At 58.9% G+C, this 17,256-nt stretch overlaps 1 protein-coding gene and 1 long non-coding RNA gene across 14 annotated transcripts in view; one reads left to right on the forward strand and one right to left on the reverse strand.

Moving 5' to 3' along the window:
- Window positions 1-17,256, reverse strand: part of LOC111170674 (uncharacterized) — a 70,354-nt gene that overhangs the window by 43,020 nt on the left and 10,078 nt on the right. For all 3 annotated transcript variants that reach the window (XR_016394581.1, XR_016394580.1, XR_002643482.2), the window contains exon 3: window positions 11,035-11,096. This is a non-coding gene — a long non-coding RNA (uncharacterized LOC111170674). The remainder of the gene's footprint in view (window positions 1-11,034; window positions 11,097-17,256) is intronic.
- On the forward strand, window positions 1,911-17,171 carry DDR1 (discoidin domain receptor tyrosine kinase 1). Of its 11 annotated transcripts, none has more exons than XM_089918519.1 (20): window positions 1,913-2,157; window positions 3,357-3,525; window positions 3,697-4,027; window positions 6,294-6,426; window positions 6,517-6,619; window positions 6,820-7,048; window positions 8,367-8,514; window positions 8,775-8,883; window positions 9,372-9,558; window positions 9,669-9,915; window positions 10,456-10,551; window positions 10,669-10,820; window positions 11,704-11,869; window positions 12,480-12,590; window positions 13,670-13,914; window positions 14,085-14,212; window positions 14,427-14,642; window positions 15,109-15,343; window positions 15,918-16,067; window positions 16,180-17,171. In XM_089918519.1, exons 3-20 carry the CDS (start codon window positions 4,025-4,027, stop codon window positions 16,318-16,320), a joined length of 2,799 nt encoding a protein of 932 aa, XP_089774645.1. In that variant the 5' UTR covers window positions 1,913-2,157; window positions 3,357-3,525; window positions 3,697-4,024; the 3' UTR covers window positions 16,321-17,171. The 11 variants fall into 11 exon arrangements, with proteins under 11 accessions (XP_089774651.1, XP_089774645.1, XP_089774649.1 ...); XM_089918523.1 differs by having other exon boundaries at window positions 3,793-4,027; XM_089918521.1 differs by having other exon boundaries at window positions 2,155-2,237.

Below are 17,256 nucleotides of genomic sequence, written 5' to 3' on the forward strand. Positions count from 1 at the left end.
TGGCAGCCCCAGAGCCGGAACCCTAAAGGCCTGAGACTGGGGGGACTGGGACCCAGGATAACCCTGAGCTGGAGGTGAGAGGGAGAAAGCGAGAGCGGGAACAGGGAGGGCAGGAGTGGGGAGTGGAGTTGGGCCCTCCCCTCTTGGGGAGGGACCAGGCGGTCCAGGCTGGAGGTGTGGTGGGAGGAGGGGAGTGTGCCTGAGCCAGAGGGGTGGGGAGGAGGGAAAGGATGGGGAATAGAGTTGGGGGCGGTGGTGTGGCAGATGGGCCGAGGACTAGGATGTATCCAAGTAACCAACCAAGAGGTCTGGGGCCTCTGTGTCCTGCCTTCAGAAGCAGGTTTGCTTCAATCTCTGGAGTTGGGGCCTCTGTCTCCCCTGGTCTGTCCCTCAGTTGTCCCTTCCCTTCTCAGCCCTAACTCTTCTCTTCTCCCCAGTCCCTTCGTTTCAATCCCCGTGCCTCCGTCTTCCTCTTCTCCCATCTCTGGGTTTCATTCCAACCGCTTCTTCTCCCCTTTGTCCTTGTTTGGCGTCCCCTTGAGGCCCTTCTCTTTCCTGCCCTCCTCTCTGAGTGTCCCCCCACCCTTTCCCCATCGTCTCCACTCCAGTTCACTTGCTCACCCAGCCCTTTTCCCCAAACTCCACTCTTCCCACCTTTTGCCGTGTGCCCTCTCATCCCTTTCCTCTGTCTGATCTCCAGTACCCCTCTGCCTCAGCCTCAGTTTATCTCCTGCCTCTCTGAGTTCCATCACCATGGCCCCATCTCTTCCCATCCCCCAGGCTGCCCACAGCTGAGCTCTGCCTCGTCTTCCTCCCTGTGCTGTATCATCTCTTCCTCCTCCTGCTCCTGGGCCTCAGTTTCCCATGTGGACTTGGTGGTATCAAGGCCCAACTCACACTCGGGGCCTTGTCCACCCCCTCACTCTGCCCCCCACCCCCCAGTGGATTCTCACTCTCCCCAGCTGCTGACCCAGAGGCAGCTGCATCTCCCAGGAAGGGGACAGCAGCTTGTGTGGGGGGCCCATCTGGCCCATCCTCTCTCTCACTGGTCCTGCTGGGCTTCCCTGTAGTGGCCCAGTAGTCTGCAGGCTAGAAGCTGCTCTCTTCTACATGCCTCTCCTCACATTTTTTCAGCTGTTCCTCCTCCTCTTTCCTGGGCAGCAGAAGGCCATTGGCTTGAAGGGGAGGGAAGCCCTGAATTGGAAGACACGGATGGGGGAGGGGTAGAGGGTCCTTTGGGGGCTCAGGAGGACATGGGGGCCTCTGGAGCTGTGAGTGATTCAGGAGATGTGGGATGCGCTCTGGGGACCACGGATGGGTGGCTGGATACACTAGGTCTTTGGTACTACTCTGGGGGCCCCTGAATGGCTGGGATTTCCCTCTCTGGCCCCTGAGAGTCTCGGCTCAGAGCCTGGCATTCCAGCCGGCTCCAGCCCCCTTTCCGCTGTCACTTGACTCCACAGGGCCCCAGCCCTGCATCCCTCCCACTCCTCCAGCTCTGGGCTGGGTTGAGGTGGGCATCACCGACTAGGAATTTCTCCTGGGGGAGAAGAGGGAGCGAGGGTTTCAGGATTCTATGGTTTCTTATACTCTCCGCAGTCGACCCCTCTGTCTGGCACCGCCATGCCACCTGGCCGGGGTCAGCGTGGGCCTGGGCTGTGGAATGTCCCACTGGGGTGTGAGGGGCTGTTCCTCCTTCCCTGAGGGGTCTGGCTGCAGCTCAGCCGGGCCGCCTGCCCGGGGCTTCCCGGGAGCACAGCCCCTGGAAGGAAGGGCTGAGAGTCCGCCCAGGTGAGGTTACTTGGGAAACCTTGGCCCCACCCCCGGCCTGGCTCCACCCCCGGCCCAGCCTCTCCGGGCCCAGCTTCCCCAGCTGCCCTCTCCGGAGGGGTAGGTGCACCGGAGGAACCCTGGGGATTTGGTGGGAGGGGACGGTGGGAAGAGGCAATTCTCAGGGTGGCCATGGGGCTGTCTGTTAGTGAGTCCCTTAGCAGTTGGGGCGCCCTAGGGTTTGTGTGTTGACCCGTGAGTTGGAGTACGTGCCCATATGTGCTTTGGCCTCTCCCAAGGGCCAGCCTCTTCCTGGCAGTGCTTTTGTGTACTTGTCTGGGACTTCGTGTTTCTTTCTTGGGACTGTTGTCTGGGACTGCACGTAGCGTGAGTTTATATCTATCTACTGTGAGGTGCAATGGGGCAGAGATCTGCAGTGGCGTGAGACCTTACCCTGCAGGTGATTGGTAGGTGTGGGGTGTGGAGAGAGGTGGTGGGGCCCCAGGTAGCGCTGAGCGGGGTGGCACAGTTCCCACCACAGCCCTTCTGTCCTGCCCACCTCACCCAGCAGCTCTCCCGCTCTCTTTCTCTCACATTGGGTTTGTACCTCGTCTCTCTGCACCCAACTTCTCTGGATCTCGCGTAGTTATTTTTTGTCTGTGCGTGATTTTTTCTTTGCCCCCCTATCCTCCTCCTCATCCCCACCACTCACCTTGTCCGGGCCTATCCTTGCCAGCGGTCAGAACCTCCGACCCCACCAGGGCAGAGCTGGCTGCCCTGAAGAGAACTCCCGGGCTTTGAGCAGGGAGCCCAGGGGAACCAGGACCTCGGAGTCTGGACCCCAGGGTCCTTGAGAGGACTGGGGAGGGCCTTGTGGAATTATGGGGAGGAACTGGAGGTGGACGTAGAGAGAGGGGTCTGTTCCTACGGCTGGGTTGGGGTGTAGAGGACCAGAGGCTCAGAGGGTGCCAGAGAGAAGCAAGGTTGGCGGTGTGAAGAGAGTAGGTCTAGGAGGCCGGGTTGGACAGGTGAGCCCTGCTCCCTTCCCCCATTCAAACTCCTGCTGCCGGACCGGGCGCCGGGCCTGTGGGAACGTGCTCCTTCCCTGTGCCCTGGGGCTGCTCCCCTTCACCTCCCTCTCCAGGAACTGAGCCCAGAAAAGGGGGAGTAGGGAGGCGGGCCATCCCCTCGTGGGGCCTGGGAGTGGGGGAGGCCCTGAGCGGTTAGCCGCTGGGCCCCTGCTTGGGCCCTTCTTCTTTGTGGGGATCCTGGGGGGGGGGGTGGGCCGTGGGCGGGTGGAGGGGGATGGGCACGCAGCGCCGAGCCCCCGGCGGGGACTGAGGCACGGTTACCTGGGGGAGGCCGGGGCGCGCGGGGGAATGCGGGGTGGGCGTGGCGGGGCGGAGAGGAGCGCGGGGCCGGGAGAGCGGCGCCGGGCGTGGGAGCGGCGGGGCCGGTTCAGCCCGGGAGGGGGAAGGGAGGGCAGCGGCCCGAGCGCCCGGCGAGCGGGCGGAGGGGGGAGCAGGGAGGGGGAGGCGGCGCCTGGGTCCGAGCCGCCCCAGCCCTGGCTCCTCTCCCCGGAACAGGCCCCCGACAGCTGCTCTCGGGAGCCGCCTCCCGACACCCGAGCCCCGCCGGCGCCTCCCGCTCCCGGCTCTTGGCTCCCTCCGCCTCCCCCTCCCCGCGCCCCGCCGCCACCAAGGAGGCCCCGCTTCGGGGTCGGACGCCGGGGTCTGCCGTGAAGAGCGATGAGAGGTAGGAAGAGCGGCGGGAGGACCCCTGCGGGACGGAGGGTCGGGGGCGGCGGCCTGGGGCTCCGCTGACGCGCGGTGGCCGAAGGATGAGGGCCTGGCCGGGAGGCAAGATGTTCCCGGACTGGACTTCGTTGTCCAGCGCCGCTAAGTCTGTCCCTGCCCGCCTCCACAGTGCTCTGGTTTACTGTCTGAAAATGGGGGGGGGTGGGAACCCCCTGAGCTCCGAGAAAGTGTGTTCCAGCCTTGAGGAAGGACCCCCTTTACCCAGTATGGAGGAACTGAACCCCAGGAAGACAGGTGCTCATATGTGGTCCTACTGAATCATCTCCCGGCCTCCTGGAGAAGTGGGCCTGTCCTCCTACTTGGCCAGTCTCTGCGGGCATCTACGAACTGTTAAGCCTCCATCCAGCCAGTTCCCAGTTGGGCAGCCTGGCCTCAGCCCAGCAGAGAGAGGGCCTGACATCATAACCTGCCAGTGACAGTCGTTCATCCACGGTTGGATGGTCAGTTGGTTCTGCCAGGAGTTACTGTCATTGCCCAGGGAGCACTATCCCCAGTGACCCTCCCCCACTCCCTCCTCTCCAGCCTTCACCCTACAGGTCCCCTGCTGGCTGGACATTCCTTTCCAGCACCTCTACCCCCAGCCAGAGTCTGGTGCTCAGACTCACTGTTGCTGAGGGCACATAGTGTGTCCAGAATTGAGTGGTACAGTGGAGATGAAAGCTGAGCATATGGGAAAATAGAGAAATGACTTTTTTTTTGGTCACTCCAGCCACCCAAGTTTCCTTCTGTTCCCCACTCTCTTGACTTCCCTCTGGCTTGGTCACCTTGAGTATTAGGGGTGGGCCCCAGTTCTCTTGGGATCCTGTGGCTGAGGACCTGAGTGTGTGTCTCACACTGTCCTCTGTAGGAGCATGTTTGTCATTTCATGTTCACAGGTGTCTGAAGGTGACTATTAACTAAGTGATGGGATTGAACTTGAAAGAATGCCGAGGTGTGGATGGAGGTGATGTGTGCTTGAGTGTCCGTCCGTGTTTGCCTTGGCTGGGGAGTCTATGTGTGTAATGGATTTATGAGGATGTCACATGTGTCTGTCTCTGAAAGTCTGTAAGACAGTTGTGTGTGTGTGCGTGCGCATGTGTACAGAGCTGTGTGAGTGTTGTCTGGGGTGAGGGTTGGGGGTTGGGAGAAGAGGGCGAAGGGCTTGTGGCAGAGTGTTCCAGCCCCTGGCTTCCAGCCTCCTGCTGCACCCTGGGGCGGCACATGGGGGGCCTGATTGACTGATGGATTGTAGTGGGGTTGGGGTAGGTCTTCTGGGCCTGTCCTTGGTGTTTGTGACCCAGTGGAGAGAAATGGGGTGACAGGGTGTCAGCGAACAGATTGCCCCAGACGTCTCTCTCTGTTTCTCTGCTTGGCTCTGTGCCCTGCGCTTCGAAGCCCGCTCTGTTTACCTCTTGCTTTGTGTTTCTCGCCCTGTCTCCCCCTGCCTTCTATCTTCTGCCTGTCTTTGTATGTCTGCCCCGGGCTCCTCTTGCTTGCTCCGTCTGGCTCTGATGACTCATCTGGGATAGGCATGAAGGTTACCCAGGGGAACAAGGGCCCTGCTGTTCCCGAGAGAGGTGGGGGTGGAGAGCAGCACCCAGGAATTCCAGGCCGGCTGCCTGGGGCTCCGGCAGCTTGCTCCCCTGTGCCAGCTCCCAGACCCCCAAGGGACCAGGCGTGATGCTTCCGGTTCCAGCTCTCCTTTGATACCTGGGTCCCCCCATAACTCAGTCAGCCCCCTCAGCTGCTGCTTTGGAGCTGTGGGGTCTCAGCTGCCTCTTACATTCCTGCCCTAGAGCATTGTGGGAGCAGCTGGAGGAGGACAAAGGGATGGGGGAGTATCCCCCCACTCCTCCTACCTCCTGGGGTGACCTGGCTTCCCCGTCTTTAGATCCGCCCTCATCTCCCAGGCAACTCAGCCTTTTCCTCAGCCCTGGGCTCTTCCTTCTGAAGCAGTCCCCTTCAGAAACTGGGAACTGGGGGGATAGGATGTCGAGGTCTTAGGAAGGGAAGGCAGAGCAGGGAGAGGGGATGGAATACTTTGGACCTGATGGCAGAGAGGATCAGGGTTTGAGGGGTGGCACTAGGGATCCCAAAGGATTCCAGGGCCTGGAGAACTCAGAGCAGACCTCTGCTGGGAAGAAGACAGGTCAGGATCGATTTTCCGGGGCTGGGGCTGGGGCTGGGGCTGGGGCTGGGGCTGGGGCTGGGGAGGGTAGATACCTGGGTTCATAGGGAGTTGTAGTTGGAATGGTTTTCAGGGGGCAAGCTGCCAGGGGCCCAGTGAGGGAGAAAAAAAGCAGGGATTCTCAAGCTTTAATAGGCACAGGTCACCTGGTGATTGTGTTAAAATGCAGACTCTGATTCAGCAGGTCTAGGTTGGGACCTGAGATTCTGCATTTCTCCCAAGCTCCCAGGTGTGGCTGAGGCTGCTAGGTCGGGGGCCAGCAGGGCTACAAAGGACACTGAGATTGGAAGGTTGCTGGGGTCCCCCGCTTCGCTTAGAATTCTGGTCTCCTAGGTGGGGAGGGGACCAGAATTTAGCTCGGTGTCTGGCACATGGGAAGCATTCTAAAAATATAGCTGATGCTGTTAAACGGTGACTGTTGTTGTCATTTCACTGCTATTATCCCCAGAGCAGCCCATCCTGTCTCTTCATTATTGGCTGTGAGCCAGTCTCCTTGACTGCCCTTTAACTAACCTCCCCCCTCATTATGTCCCCTGCAGAGATGTTGCCCCCACCCCCGTAGGCCCAAGGGATCAAGAGCAATGGGGCCAGGGGCCCTCTCATTTCTACTGCTGCTGCTGCTGCTCTTGGTGGCAACAGGAGATGCTGACATGAAGGGACATTTTGACCCTGGTGAGGAGACTGGCTCTTGGGTCTCTGAGGGATGGGGCTTGGGAGACCGAGTTGGGAGCTTTGACCCTCCGTATGCCTGTGTTCACCCAGCCAAGTGCCGCTATGCCCTGGGCATGCAGGACCGGACCATCCCGGATGGTGACATCTCTGCTTCCAGCTCCTGGTCAGACTCCACTGCTGCTCGCCACAGCAGGTAGCTGGCACACCTGGGCTGTCCCGGAGGGAACCCCTGGGGACTCTACTTGCCCTCCCGACACTCTGCCCAAGCCAAGAGGCTTCTGAGAGGGTCGATGCCAATGAAGCCCCCCATAGTACTGGGCGGGGGTATTAAATACTGGAGACAGAGGCAGACCTAGGGCCAGATGTTCCCTGTGACTTCCTGCGCCCTCCCAGGCTGGAAAGCAGCGATGGAGATGGGGCATGGTGCCCTGCGGGGCCGGTGTTTCCCAAGGAGGAGGAGTACCTGCAGGTGGACCTGCGGCGGCTGCACCTGGTGGCGCTGGTGGGCACCCAGGGGCGGCACGCAGGGGGCCTGGGCAAGGAGTTCTCCCCCAGCTACCGGCTGCGCTACTCCCGGGACGGCCACCGCTGGATGGACTGGAGGGACCGCTGGGGCCAGGAGGTGAGGCTGGCAGCGACAGTGCCCAGGGAAGGCTGGCTCTCCTCTGTCCCCCCGCTGTACCACCTATCCACTGATGACTCTGCAGTGTACGCCCTCTCTAGCCCAGACATCTCCCCTGAGCTCCATCTAGTGTTGCAAACCTGACCACTTTCCACCTAGATGTATTATGGTCAACTCAAACTTACCATAAACTTCTCAAGCTGAACTTGAGCCCCATTCCCATCCCAGACCTGCTCCTCCCCCAGCATTCTCCAGCTCAGGAAATGGTACCACCATAAGCTAAGATGATATCCCTGATTCCTCTTTTTCTCCCACCTCCTACTTCCAAAGCATCAGCAAGGCCAGTCTGTTCCACCTCCATGATATTTCCTGAATCTGCCCACTTCTTACCACCTCCACCTCTACCCCTAGGCCAGGCCCCCACCATCCCCAGCTAGATGAATGCAGTAGTCTCCAAACTGTTCTTGCTTCTTTCTCTCCTGAAGTCAAATCTCCACCTGGAGGCTACATCTAGGGTACCTGAGAAAATGCAAAGCAGATGCCTCACACCTGGCCCACAGCCCTCTGCTGGCTTTCCTGCTGCCAAAACAAAAGCTGAGGTCCTTTGTGGGTGCAGAAGCTTAGCCTGTGCCGGCTCCTGTCCACATCCCTTACCCCTCTCCCCATTCTCGCTCCACCCGGGCCCTGCTGGTTTTCTTGCTGTTCCTGGTACATGCTAGGGCTCACCCCACAGCCTCAGGACACCTGCACTTGCTGTTCTCTGTGCCTGGAAACCTCCTCCCCGAGCTGTCCACAGGCTCTCCTCCCTCCATTCAGTTCTCCCCGAAGGTATCACCTCCTCATGGAGCCTTTTCTGACTCCCCACCCCCAGCTGCCTCTTGTTTGTCACAGCTGTTTCTCCTACTGGACTGTCCTACAGGAGAGGGACTGATGCTCACCCCCAGGAATGTGCCCGGCTGGTGCAGAGTGGGTGCTCAGCCAGCATCTGCTGAGTGAACAGAGGGAATGGGTGAAGGAAGAGGGGAAGCCAGAGCAGGGGTGCAGAGCCGTGAGGGACTGGATAGAATCTGGGCACAACAGGACGAGAGACTTAGAGGTCAGGACAGACCATCAGGCCCAGAGAGGTGTCAGAGGGCTCTGCTGTAGCCCCTTGTCTTACAAATGCCTGGCTGTAAGCCATGCCTTGGGTGCTCAGTGCCACCCTTCATGGGTCTCTTTGTGGCCATTGTGGGCTGGGCCAGGGAGCAGCTGGTGGCTGGGAAATTACATCCGATCTGGAGCCTTCCTCCCCCATCCACCCCTGCATCCTGGCCCACAGGTGATCTTAGGTAATGAGGATCCTGGGGGAGTGGTGCTGAAGGACCTTGGGCCCCCCATGGTGGCCCGACTGGTTCGCTTCTATCCCCGGGCGGACCGAGTCATGAGCGTCTGTCTACGGGTGGAGCTCTATGGCTGCCTCTGGAAGGGTGAGTCATTCAGACCCCTGAGGATTCATTCCTGTCCTGGGGACTGGGGAGTGGGAATGGGGGAGAGGGGCATCCAGGATCCTCTGTCCTGTTGGGAATCTGTCACTCTGAGTGAGGAGGGGACTGGCCAGCATTGCCTCCTCCATGCCAGTGGCCTGTGGAGGGGTTACGAGAGAGGGACCTGAAACCTGCCCAGGCCTGATGCAGGGGTCGGGGATGGAGGCTCCGTGCCCCTAACGCCCCTCCTCCCCCTGCCCCAGATGGACTCCTGTCTTACATGGCCCCTGTGGGGCAGACGATGTACTTATCTGAGGCTGTGCACCTCAACGACTCCACCTACGATGGACACACCACACACACCGTTGGCGGGTGAAAGAAGCGGGCCCCACAGGACATGGAGCCTGGGGTGGGAGAGTGGATGGAGTGGGTGGGGGAGGGGGTTGTCTGGACAGCGAGAGGGAAGAACTGCAGAGAGCGATGGCTTAGGTGGGGCTCAAGGGACAGGACCAGGATTGAGGGATAGCACGGTGACCACTAGCTAATGTGACCCTTTGTGCGAATTAGAGAAAGGCCTGCCTCTGCTAAGACACTTAAATCTGTTGCAAATTGTCACAATAAATACATCGTAGGTTGAGCGGTGTCCCTTAGAGGCAGTGCCTTTGTATAGCATGTGACTTCAAGGTGCCCTAGAGAGTCCTGGGTGGGGGTAAGAGAGAGCTGTGTGAGGTTGGGGCAGGGGTGGGGGGTTGCTGGGCTACGCTGGCCAGGCCACTGGAGGATGGGGGTTGTAGAGCACCCAGATAGGTGACACTTTCTTCTCTTCTACCCTCTTCTTCCTCGGCTCCCCTCCTCTCCAGGCTGCAGTACGGAGGTCTGGGCCAGCTGGCAGATGGCGTGGTGGGGCTGGATGACTTTAGGAAGAGCCAGGAGCTGCGGGTCTGGCCAGGCTATGACTATGTGGGATGGAGCAATCACAGCTTCCCCAGCGGCTACGTGGAAATGGAGTTTGAGTTTGACCGGCTGAGGACCTTCCATGCCATGCAGGTTAAGTGCGGCCAACTCCCAGGGAGGGCTCTGAGACCAGGGTGAGTGCCCTGGGGTGCTCGCTCGGGCTCTCCTGGACTTGACCTTGTGTCCTTCCTTCCTTCCCCCAGGTCCACTGTAACAACATGCACACGCTGGGAGCCCGCCTGCCTGGCGGGGTGGAGTGTCGCTTCAAGAGGGGCCCTGCCATGGCCTGGGAGGGGGAGCCCGTGCGCCATGCCCTGGGGGGCAGCCTGGGGGACCCCAGAGCCCGGACTGTGTCAGTGCCCCTGGGCGGCCGAGTGGGCCGCTTTCTGCAGTGTCGCTTCCTCTTTGCTGGGCCGTGGTTACTCTTCAGCGAAATCTCCTTCATCTCTGGTAAGCCCCTGGTCTCTGCCCAGTTCCCAGCCTCTGGGATTACTAACCCATAGTGCCCTCGAATAACCACTCCCGGCACCAGTGAGACTTTACAAGTAAGGCTGCCCTAAATAATTTGAACACTTCCCTCCCCCTTTCCCCCTGCCTGTCTCAGTCTTTCGTTTATGAGCCCCTCACTCACGACTGATGTTGAGCAGTATGACTGTGGTTGTTAAAATATTCTGTGCTGGTTGAGAAATAGCCTCTTCTCTAAGCCTCCTGACAGCCAGGATCCCCCTGCACCCCGGGCTCTCCTCAGGAGTCCCGCTTCTCCCCACAATCCAGCAACTAAAAGATTAACATCCAGCACCGCCACAACCATCCAGGACCCTCCAGGATCCTGTCCCACCACCTATCCTGGTTGGTTGGTACATATACTGAGTATCAGCCCTGCTTTTACTCCCCACCCAATAATAGAATTCCCTCGGTCTCATGCATGTGTGCCTCCCTTTCGTCGCCTCCTCCCTATCTGACCTCCCCCTTTTTCTTCCTTCTCCCCAGATGTTGTGAATGACTCCTCCCTGGCTTTGGGGGGCACCTTCGCACCAGCCCCCTGGTGGCCACCCGGCCCACCTCCCACCAACTTCAGCAGCTTGGGTGAGCTGCCCTGGGGCCCCCGCCAGGGCGTGTGGGTCCTGTGTCACCAGTCCTCCCTGGGCCCCCTCAGCCTGGGTGGGAAGCCACCTGTGGTCCTGACCCTTCTGCCTCCACCAGAGCTGGAGCCCAGGGGCCAGCAGCCTGTGGCCAAGGCCGAGGGGAGCCCGACCGCCATCCTCATTGGCTGCCTGGTGGCCATCATCCTCCTGCTGCTGCTTATCATCGCCCTCATGCTGTGGCGCCTGCACTGGCGCAGGCTCCTCAGCAAGGTGGGCAGTGGCGTGGGGACCCTTGGGCTACTGGGGTGGGGCAGCCTGGGGAGGGATGGGCAGGATGTGGGCATGGAGAGTGAGGCCAGCGTGTGTCGGGACTCCTGCGTTAGTTAGGATCCAGCAGGGACCATAGAGCACAGCCGGATGAGAATAATTTGAGGGAGGCTTAGTAAGGAGACCACGTAGAAAGATGTGGGCAGGGTGTACGTACATCACGAGAAGCAGCGCAGTTCCCCAGGCCTGGTCACTGCAGAGCGCCTACCATCCCTGGGTCTGTGGGGTGAGAGAAGGAGGCAGTTACTGGAAGGCGGGAGGAATCTAGGAGGAGTGTGTGGAGAGGGCGCCTGAGAGGGGCAATGGACTTTGGTTCCAGGATGCAGCTCACCTGGGTCCATCCCTTGGGGAGGGGCTAGGAGAATAAACACCCTGACCTCACTTCCTGTCTGCCCTCCAAACTCCTGCTGGGGCTCCTATCTGGCCAAGCCAGACCCAGCCCGTTGACGCAGTCCACACTGATCGACCTCTTGGGGCAGAAGCCCAGCGGGAGAAGGTGGCGAGTGGAGCTACAGGAGTGACTGGAAGAAGTGCGGCACACCCTAAGCCCACGTCTTCCAGGCCAGAGTCCAGTGGTGGGGATGCACGTTACAGTTAATAGTTATGGACTGGTAGGATTTGGGTTGGAATCCCATTGTGGGACATCGGGGAACCCACTTAAATGCCCTTGAGTCTTTCTTTACCTGAAAGATGAGTTAGCAGTACATACGACTACAGGACTTTGTGAGGACTGAAGGAGGGAACACGGGTGTAGGATTTAACCAAGAGCTGGGAAGTGCGCGCCGAGCGGTAGCTGCCCTTAATATTTCCCGTTCCCCATGACAAGGCCGAGCGTCGGGTGTTAGAAGAGGAGCTGACGGTTCACCTCTCTGTCCCTGGGGACACCATCCTCATCAACAACCGCCCAGGCCCTCGAGAACCACCCCCTTACCAGGAGCCCCGGCCTCGTGGGAATCCGCCCCACTCTGCTCCCAGTGTCCCCAACGGCTCTGGTAAGACCTTCCTTGTTCCAGTCCCACCTCCGTCCTCTGCCTGTCTTCTCAGTGTATCCTTTTTCCTCTCCTTTACCATTCCTTTCTTTTACTGTCTTCCCCAGTTTCAACTCATTTTCTTATTTCTGTGTCCCTGGTCACAGCCTTCTATATTACTCCATGTTCTTACCATATAATCTCCCTCAGGAATTTTCCATGCATTACTCACAGTCCCCAGTGCTCTCATCTTGTTTCTGTGTCCCACACACTTCCCTCTCTCATCTCTGTTGTGCCCTCTCATTGTGTCTTTCTGGCTCCTCCCCTCTCTCCTAGACACACTATGTTCATTCCATCCATCTACCTATATTTATATATCCACTCATCATTCATCCGTTTGTTCATCCATCCATATATATTCATACGTCCATTCATCCATCCATCATCTGTTCGTCCGTCTATCACCTATCCATCCAGTTATCCAGCACTCTCCAGATGCTTGTTTTATTCCATTTCTGTCTCTTAGTACATTCGTTCTCATCAGCCCTAGTCTTGCCCTATTCTGTGTCTCCCTGTCTGTCTAGCCTTGAGTCTCATCCCTTCCCCGTGTTTCCCCCCCTCCTTCTCCCGACAGCGTTGCTGCTCTCCAATCCAGCCTACCGTCTCCTTCTGGCCACTTACGCCCGCCCCCCTCGAGGCCCGGGCCCCCCCACACCCGCCTGGGCCAAACCCACCAACACCCAGGGTAAGCCCCTCTGCCCCTAGTCTCCGCCAGGCTCCCCGTAACTCTACTGGGGCAGGGAAAAGTCCTCACACCTTGCACTCCCTCCTCTCCCCACTGTGGCCTCTTCTGCTCTCCTGAGCTCCCAAGGAGGAAGCTCTTGTGTCCTTAGCTCTCCTCTGCTGCTGCTTGCTCCTTTTTAAGGCCTCCCCCTTGAGCTGAGGAGTAGAAAGCTCCCTGGTTCTCAGCTCTGTTCCCTTCCTCCTGTTCCACCCCATCTCTTGAGCTCTCCAGAGCCAGAGAGGAGGTTGCTATGGTGGCTCCAGGCTCTCTTACAACCCTTCCTTCACTCTCCCCTCTCTCTAGAGCTGCAAGGAGGGCCTCTCCCCCAGTGCTTGCCCTCTCACCCCACATGTCCTCTCTCTGCTCACGCCCCCGCCCTTCCTGTCTGCTCTTCCCTTCTGTGTTACCTTCTTCTCGTCACCCCTTCCCCAGGGCCAAGCGGGGACAGCTCTGCTTCCTCTCCTCTGTCTGTAGACTCCATGTTGCGTGGGCTGTGAGGAACTGTTTTCCTCTCCCTCTGTGTGCCCCTGTCTCTGCTTGTCTTTGAGCTTGGTATGTTGGGTCAGGGAGGGCTTGGGTAACCATGGCAGGGAGGATGAAAGGATGAAAGCAACCGGTAGAACGGCTACGTGAATGGCAGTGGCTGGCGGTGAGTGGGTCATGGGTTTGGAAATTGGAGGGTGACTGGATGGCTGGGACCATCCTTCTTCCAATGGTGGGTAGAGGAATTCCACTTGGCAGCCAAGACTTCTTTCATGGTCTTGGACTGTGCTGGGATCCCTAGAGTACAAGACCTTATGACATTCTTTGCTCAACCATTTCCACTGCCTTGAAAGCTCTGTAGCAGCTAGCTCTTATTCCATGCCAGCGCCTTCTCTGTTTTGAGGCTGGCGGGTGGAATACCAAGGAGAGGAGGGTAGACCCAGTCTCTCACCCACCTGGGAGACGGGGCGCCTCTGGGAGACGGGGGTGTGGAGAACCGTGGCTCTCGGGGGCTGTTCCTGATGCCTCGTCCTGTCTTCTTTTCCCTCATCCTGTAGCCTGCAGTGGGGACTACATGGAGCCGGAGAAGCCGGGTGCCCCGCTTCTGCCCCCACCTCCCCAGAACAGCGTCCCCCATTATGCCGAAGCTGACATTGTCACCCTGCAGGGTGTCACTGGAGGCAACACCTATGCTGTGCCTGCGCTGCCCCCAGGGGCAGCTGGGGATGGGCCCCCCAGAGTGGATTTCCCTCGGTCGAGGCTCCGCTTCAAGGAGAAGCTTGGCGAGGGCCAGTTTGGGGAGGTAAGAAGGATTCCTGCCCAGCCATCAGCAGTGTCTGCCTCTCTCTGCCTCTCTTCATGCCATGCCCTGATATCCCCCTTGGCTGGGAAACCATCATCTGTGTTGTCCCAATTGACCGTGTCTCCTTGGTGAACCTTGTGACCCCCTACCAAATCACCTTCTTTCTCCAGGTGCACCTGTGTGAGGTAGAGAACCCTCAAGATCTGGTCAGTCTTGATTTCCCCCTTAGTGTGCGCAAGGAACACCCTTTACTTGTAGCTGTCAAGATCCTACGGCCAGATGCCACCAAGAATGCCAGGTGAGGACCAGGGATGGCATCTGGAAGAAGGGAGGGGGGGAGGCCATGAAGAGAGGGGAGCAATCTAGAGAGAAACATGGTGGAGACCAACAGTGGGGGAGTGTCTGGGGACTAGTGAGTAGAGGTTGGGGAGTGGGGCACTGGTTTGTGGGAGCCGGAGGGAAGCTGCAGGTCAGCCCCTCGGCATCCCACCACCTTCTCCCTGCTTCTCCAGGAATGATTTCCTGAAGGAGGTGAAGATCATGTCGAGGCTAAAGGACCCAAACATCATCCGGCTCCTGGGCGTGTGTGTGCAGGACGACCCCCTCTGCATGATAACTGATTACATGGAGAATGGCGACCTCAACCAGTTCCTCAGTGCCCACCAGCTAGAGGACAAGGCGGTGCAGGAGGACAGAGATGGGGAGGCGGCCCAGGGGCCCACCATCAGGTACACAAGGGGGTCTCCTCCGTTCCCCTCACTCCAGCTTAGAGGGAAAGGGGGAACGTGGGGTGGGCAGGCAGGTAGAGGTTCCGGGAGGGGGCCTGGCATGAGACACATGTGGCCATGTTCATCTAGAACTTGAGGGGAAGAAAGGCTGGAGATTACGACAATGAGGGTGGTGAAGGGACTTGGACCCTGTCAGGAACTTCCCTGTGCTCTCTCGCCCTCACTGTCCCTGAGTCCAGATTGTGGAGCATAACAAAAGCGGTAGCTTCCTGGGGTCGGATGAGCTAAAGAAAGGTTGAGTGGGCATCTACCCACTGGCCTCCACCAGGGCTTTCCATCTGCGCACCAGGAGGAGGGGTAACCCAGTCCTGGGAAAAGGGCTCTCCTTCATCTCCCAGGAATCTGTGAGGTGGGGACGAGTCTAGGGCTGCCCCTATGACCCGCTGTTGTCGGCTTCTACACTCAGCTACCCGATGCTGCTGCATGTGGCGGCCCAGATTGCCTCGGGCATGCGCTATCTGGCCACACTCAACTTTGTGCATCGGGACTTGGCCACAAGGAACTGCCTGGTTGGGGAGAATTTCACCATCAAAATCGCCGACTTTGGCATGAGCCGGAACCTCTACGCCGGGGACTATTACCGTGTGCAGGGCCGGGCGGTGCTGCCCATCCGGTGGATGGCCTGGGAGTGCATCCTCATGGTGAGAGGCCCTTAGAGAGGCGGGAAGGGAGGGGCGGTTAGGGGAGCACTGCCTGCCACTTAAGCTCCGGGATCTTGTTCAGTCACTTGCCTTCCCTGGACTGCAGTTCTCCTCATCTCTGAAATGAGGGTTTGGACCAATGCTCTATAAGGTTCCTTCTGGCTCAAGGGACTGGAGAAAGCAGAGGGTTATGGTGTGATTGGAAAGGGTCTAGGAGCCAAGGGCGAGTGTGAGAGATAGAGTCAGGGTAGCAGAGAGAAAGAGAGATAAGGAGGCTAGAGATAGAAGGCGATGAGTTGGGAGAGTCAGGACCAGAAAATGGGGGGAAGGATGGGTAAAATCGGGAAGAGGTGAGGAGAGGACTAGAGCACAAGAAAGAAGGCAGAGCCAGAGGAGAGGAGCAGGCTTAGTGGGAAAGAGGGCCAGCTAAGGAGGGTGGACCGCCGGGGGTTGGGAGGGAGTCAGGTGGGTGTGAGGATGATGCTGAGTGGATGTGGGGTCCCAGTGGGGAGAGGAGGAGGGTCTCTGTTGACTGATGCCTTTCTCTGCCTCTGTTGCCTTATCCACGCACCAGGGGAAGTTCACGACTGCCAGTGACGTGTGGGCCTTTGGGGTGACCCTGTGGGAGGTGCTGATGCTCTGCAGGGCCCAGCCGTTTGGGCAGCTCACCGATGAGCAAGTCATCGAGAACGCAGGAGAGTTCTTCCGGGACCAGGGCCGGCAGGTCAGAGCAGAGGGGAGGGAAGATGGGTCTGGGGGTCCAGGAGGGCCAGAGCCTGTCATCTTGGGGACTAAAGAACATTTGCTTGCCTTTCATCCACGCTGCCACAATGCAGGTGTACCTGTCCCGGCCCCCAGCCTGCCCACTGGGCCTGTATGAGCTGATGCTTCGGTGCTGGAGCCGGGAGCCTGAGCAGCGACCACCCTTTTCCCAACTGCATCGGTTCCTGGCAGAAGATGCGCTCAACACAGTGTGAATCACAACACCCAGCCGCCCCTCCCTCAGGGAGGATTCAGGGGAGGCCAGCGGCACTAAACAAGAGGAGCTAAGCGCACCCCACTCCATTCCCCCTCCTGACCGCCCTTCACCTCTGAGAGAGGCAGTGTGGCTGAAGGTGGGCTGGGCCTGCCAGGGAGCTGACGCCCTCCCTTCCCCAGATATGCTCTCATGCCCCCTTCCTGCTCCTCTTAGAAGCCCCTGCCACCCACCCAGCTGGCCCTGTGGATGGGATCCTCTCTGACCTCCTCTAGCCATCTCTTGGGGGAGGTGGGAGAAAATATAGGGCAGACACTGGACCTGGCCCATTGGAGCACCTGGGCCCCCCTGGACAACACTGGTACCTGGAGAGAAGGCTGTTGCCCCCAGCCTCTCTCTCTCTCCGTCACACACTGGACCCCACTGGCTGAGAATCTGGGGAGTGAGGAGGACAAGAAAGGGAGAAAGGGGTTCCCTTGTGCCTCCTCCTGGGATTGCCCTCAGCTTTGGCCTCCCTCCTCCATCCTATGAAACACTGGACTTGGGGGTGATCCCTACCCCCCCCCAGCCTCTCCACTTCCCATCTGCCCTGTTGTAGGTAGAACTTCTCTAAGCCTGTATGTTTCTGTGGAATAAGTATTGGGGTTAGGGGGGAAAGAGAGCAATGGCCCATGGCCCTGGGGTTGGACATCTCTATGGTAGCTGCCACATTGGTTTTTCTATAATCACTTGGGGTTTGTACATTTTTGGGGGGGGAGAGACACAGATTTTTACACTAATATATGGATCTAGCTCAATGCTATTTTAATCCCCTGCACTAGGCAGGTAATAATAAAGGTTGAGTTTTCCACAGCTACGAGTGGGTTTCTTAGGGTTTTGGTGAAATCTGCCTCCTGCCCCCCCAAACCCATTTCCTTTCTTCCTTCCCCTCTTTTTC

Source organism: Delphinapterus leucas, chromosome 10 (assembly GCF_059928025.1).
Source record: "Delphinapterus leucas isolate spDelLeu-1000000601 "Yukka" chromosome 10, BTC_Dleu_Yukka2, whole genome shotgun sequence".
NCBI classification, from domain to species: Eukaryota; Metazoa; Chordata; class Mammalia; order Artiodactyla; family Monodontidae; genus Delphinapterus; species Delphinapterus leucas.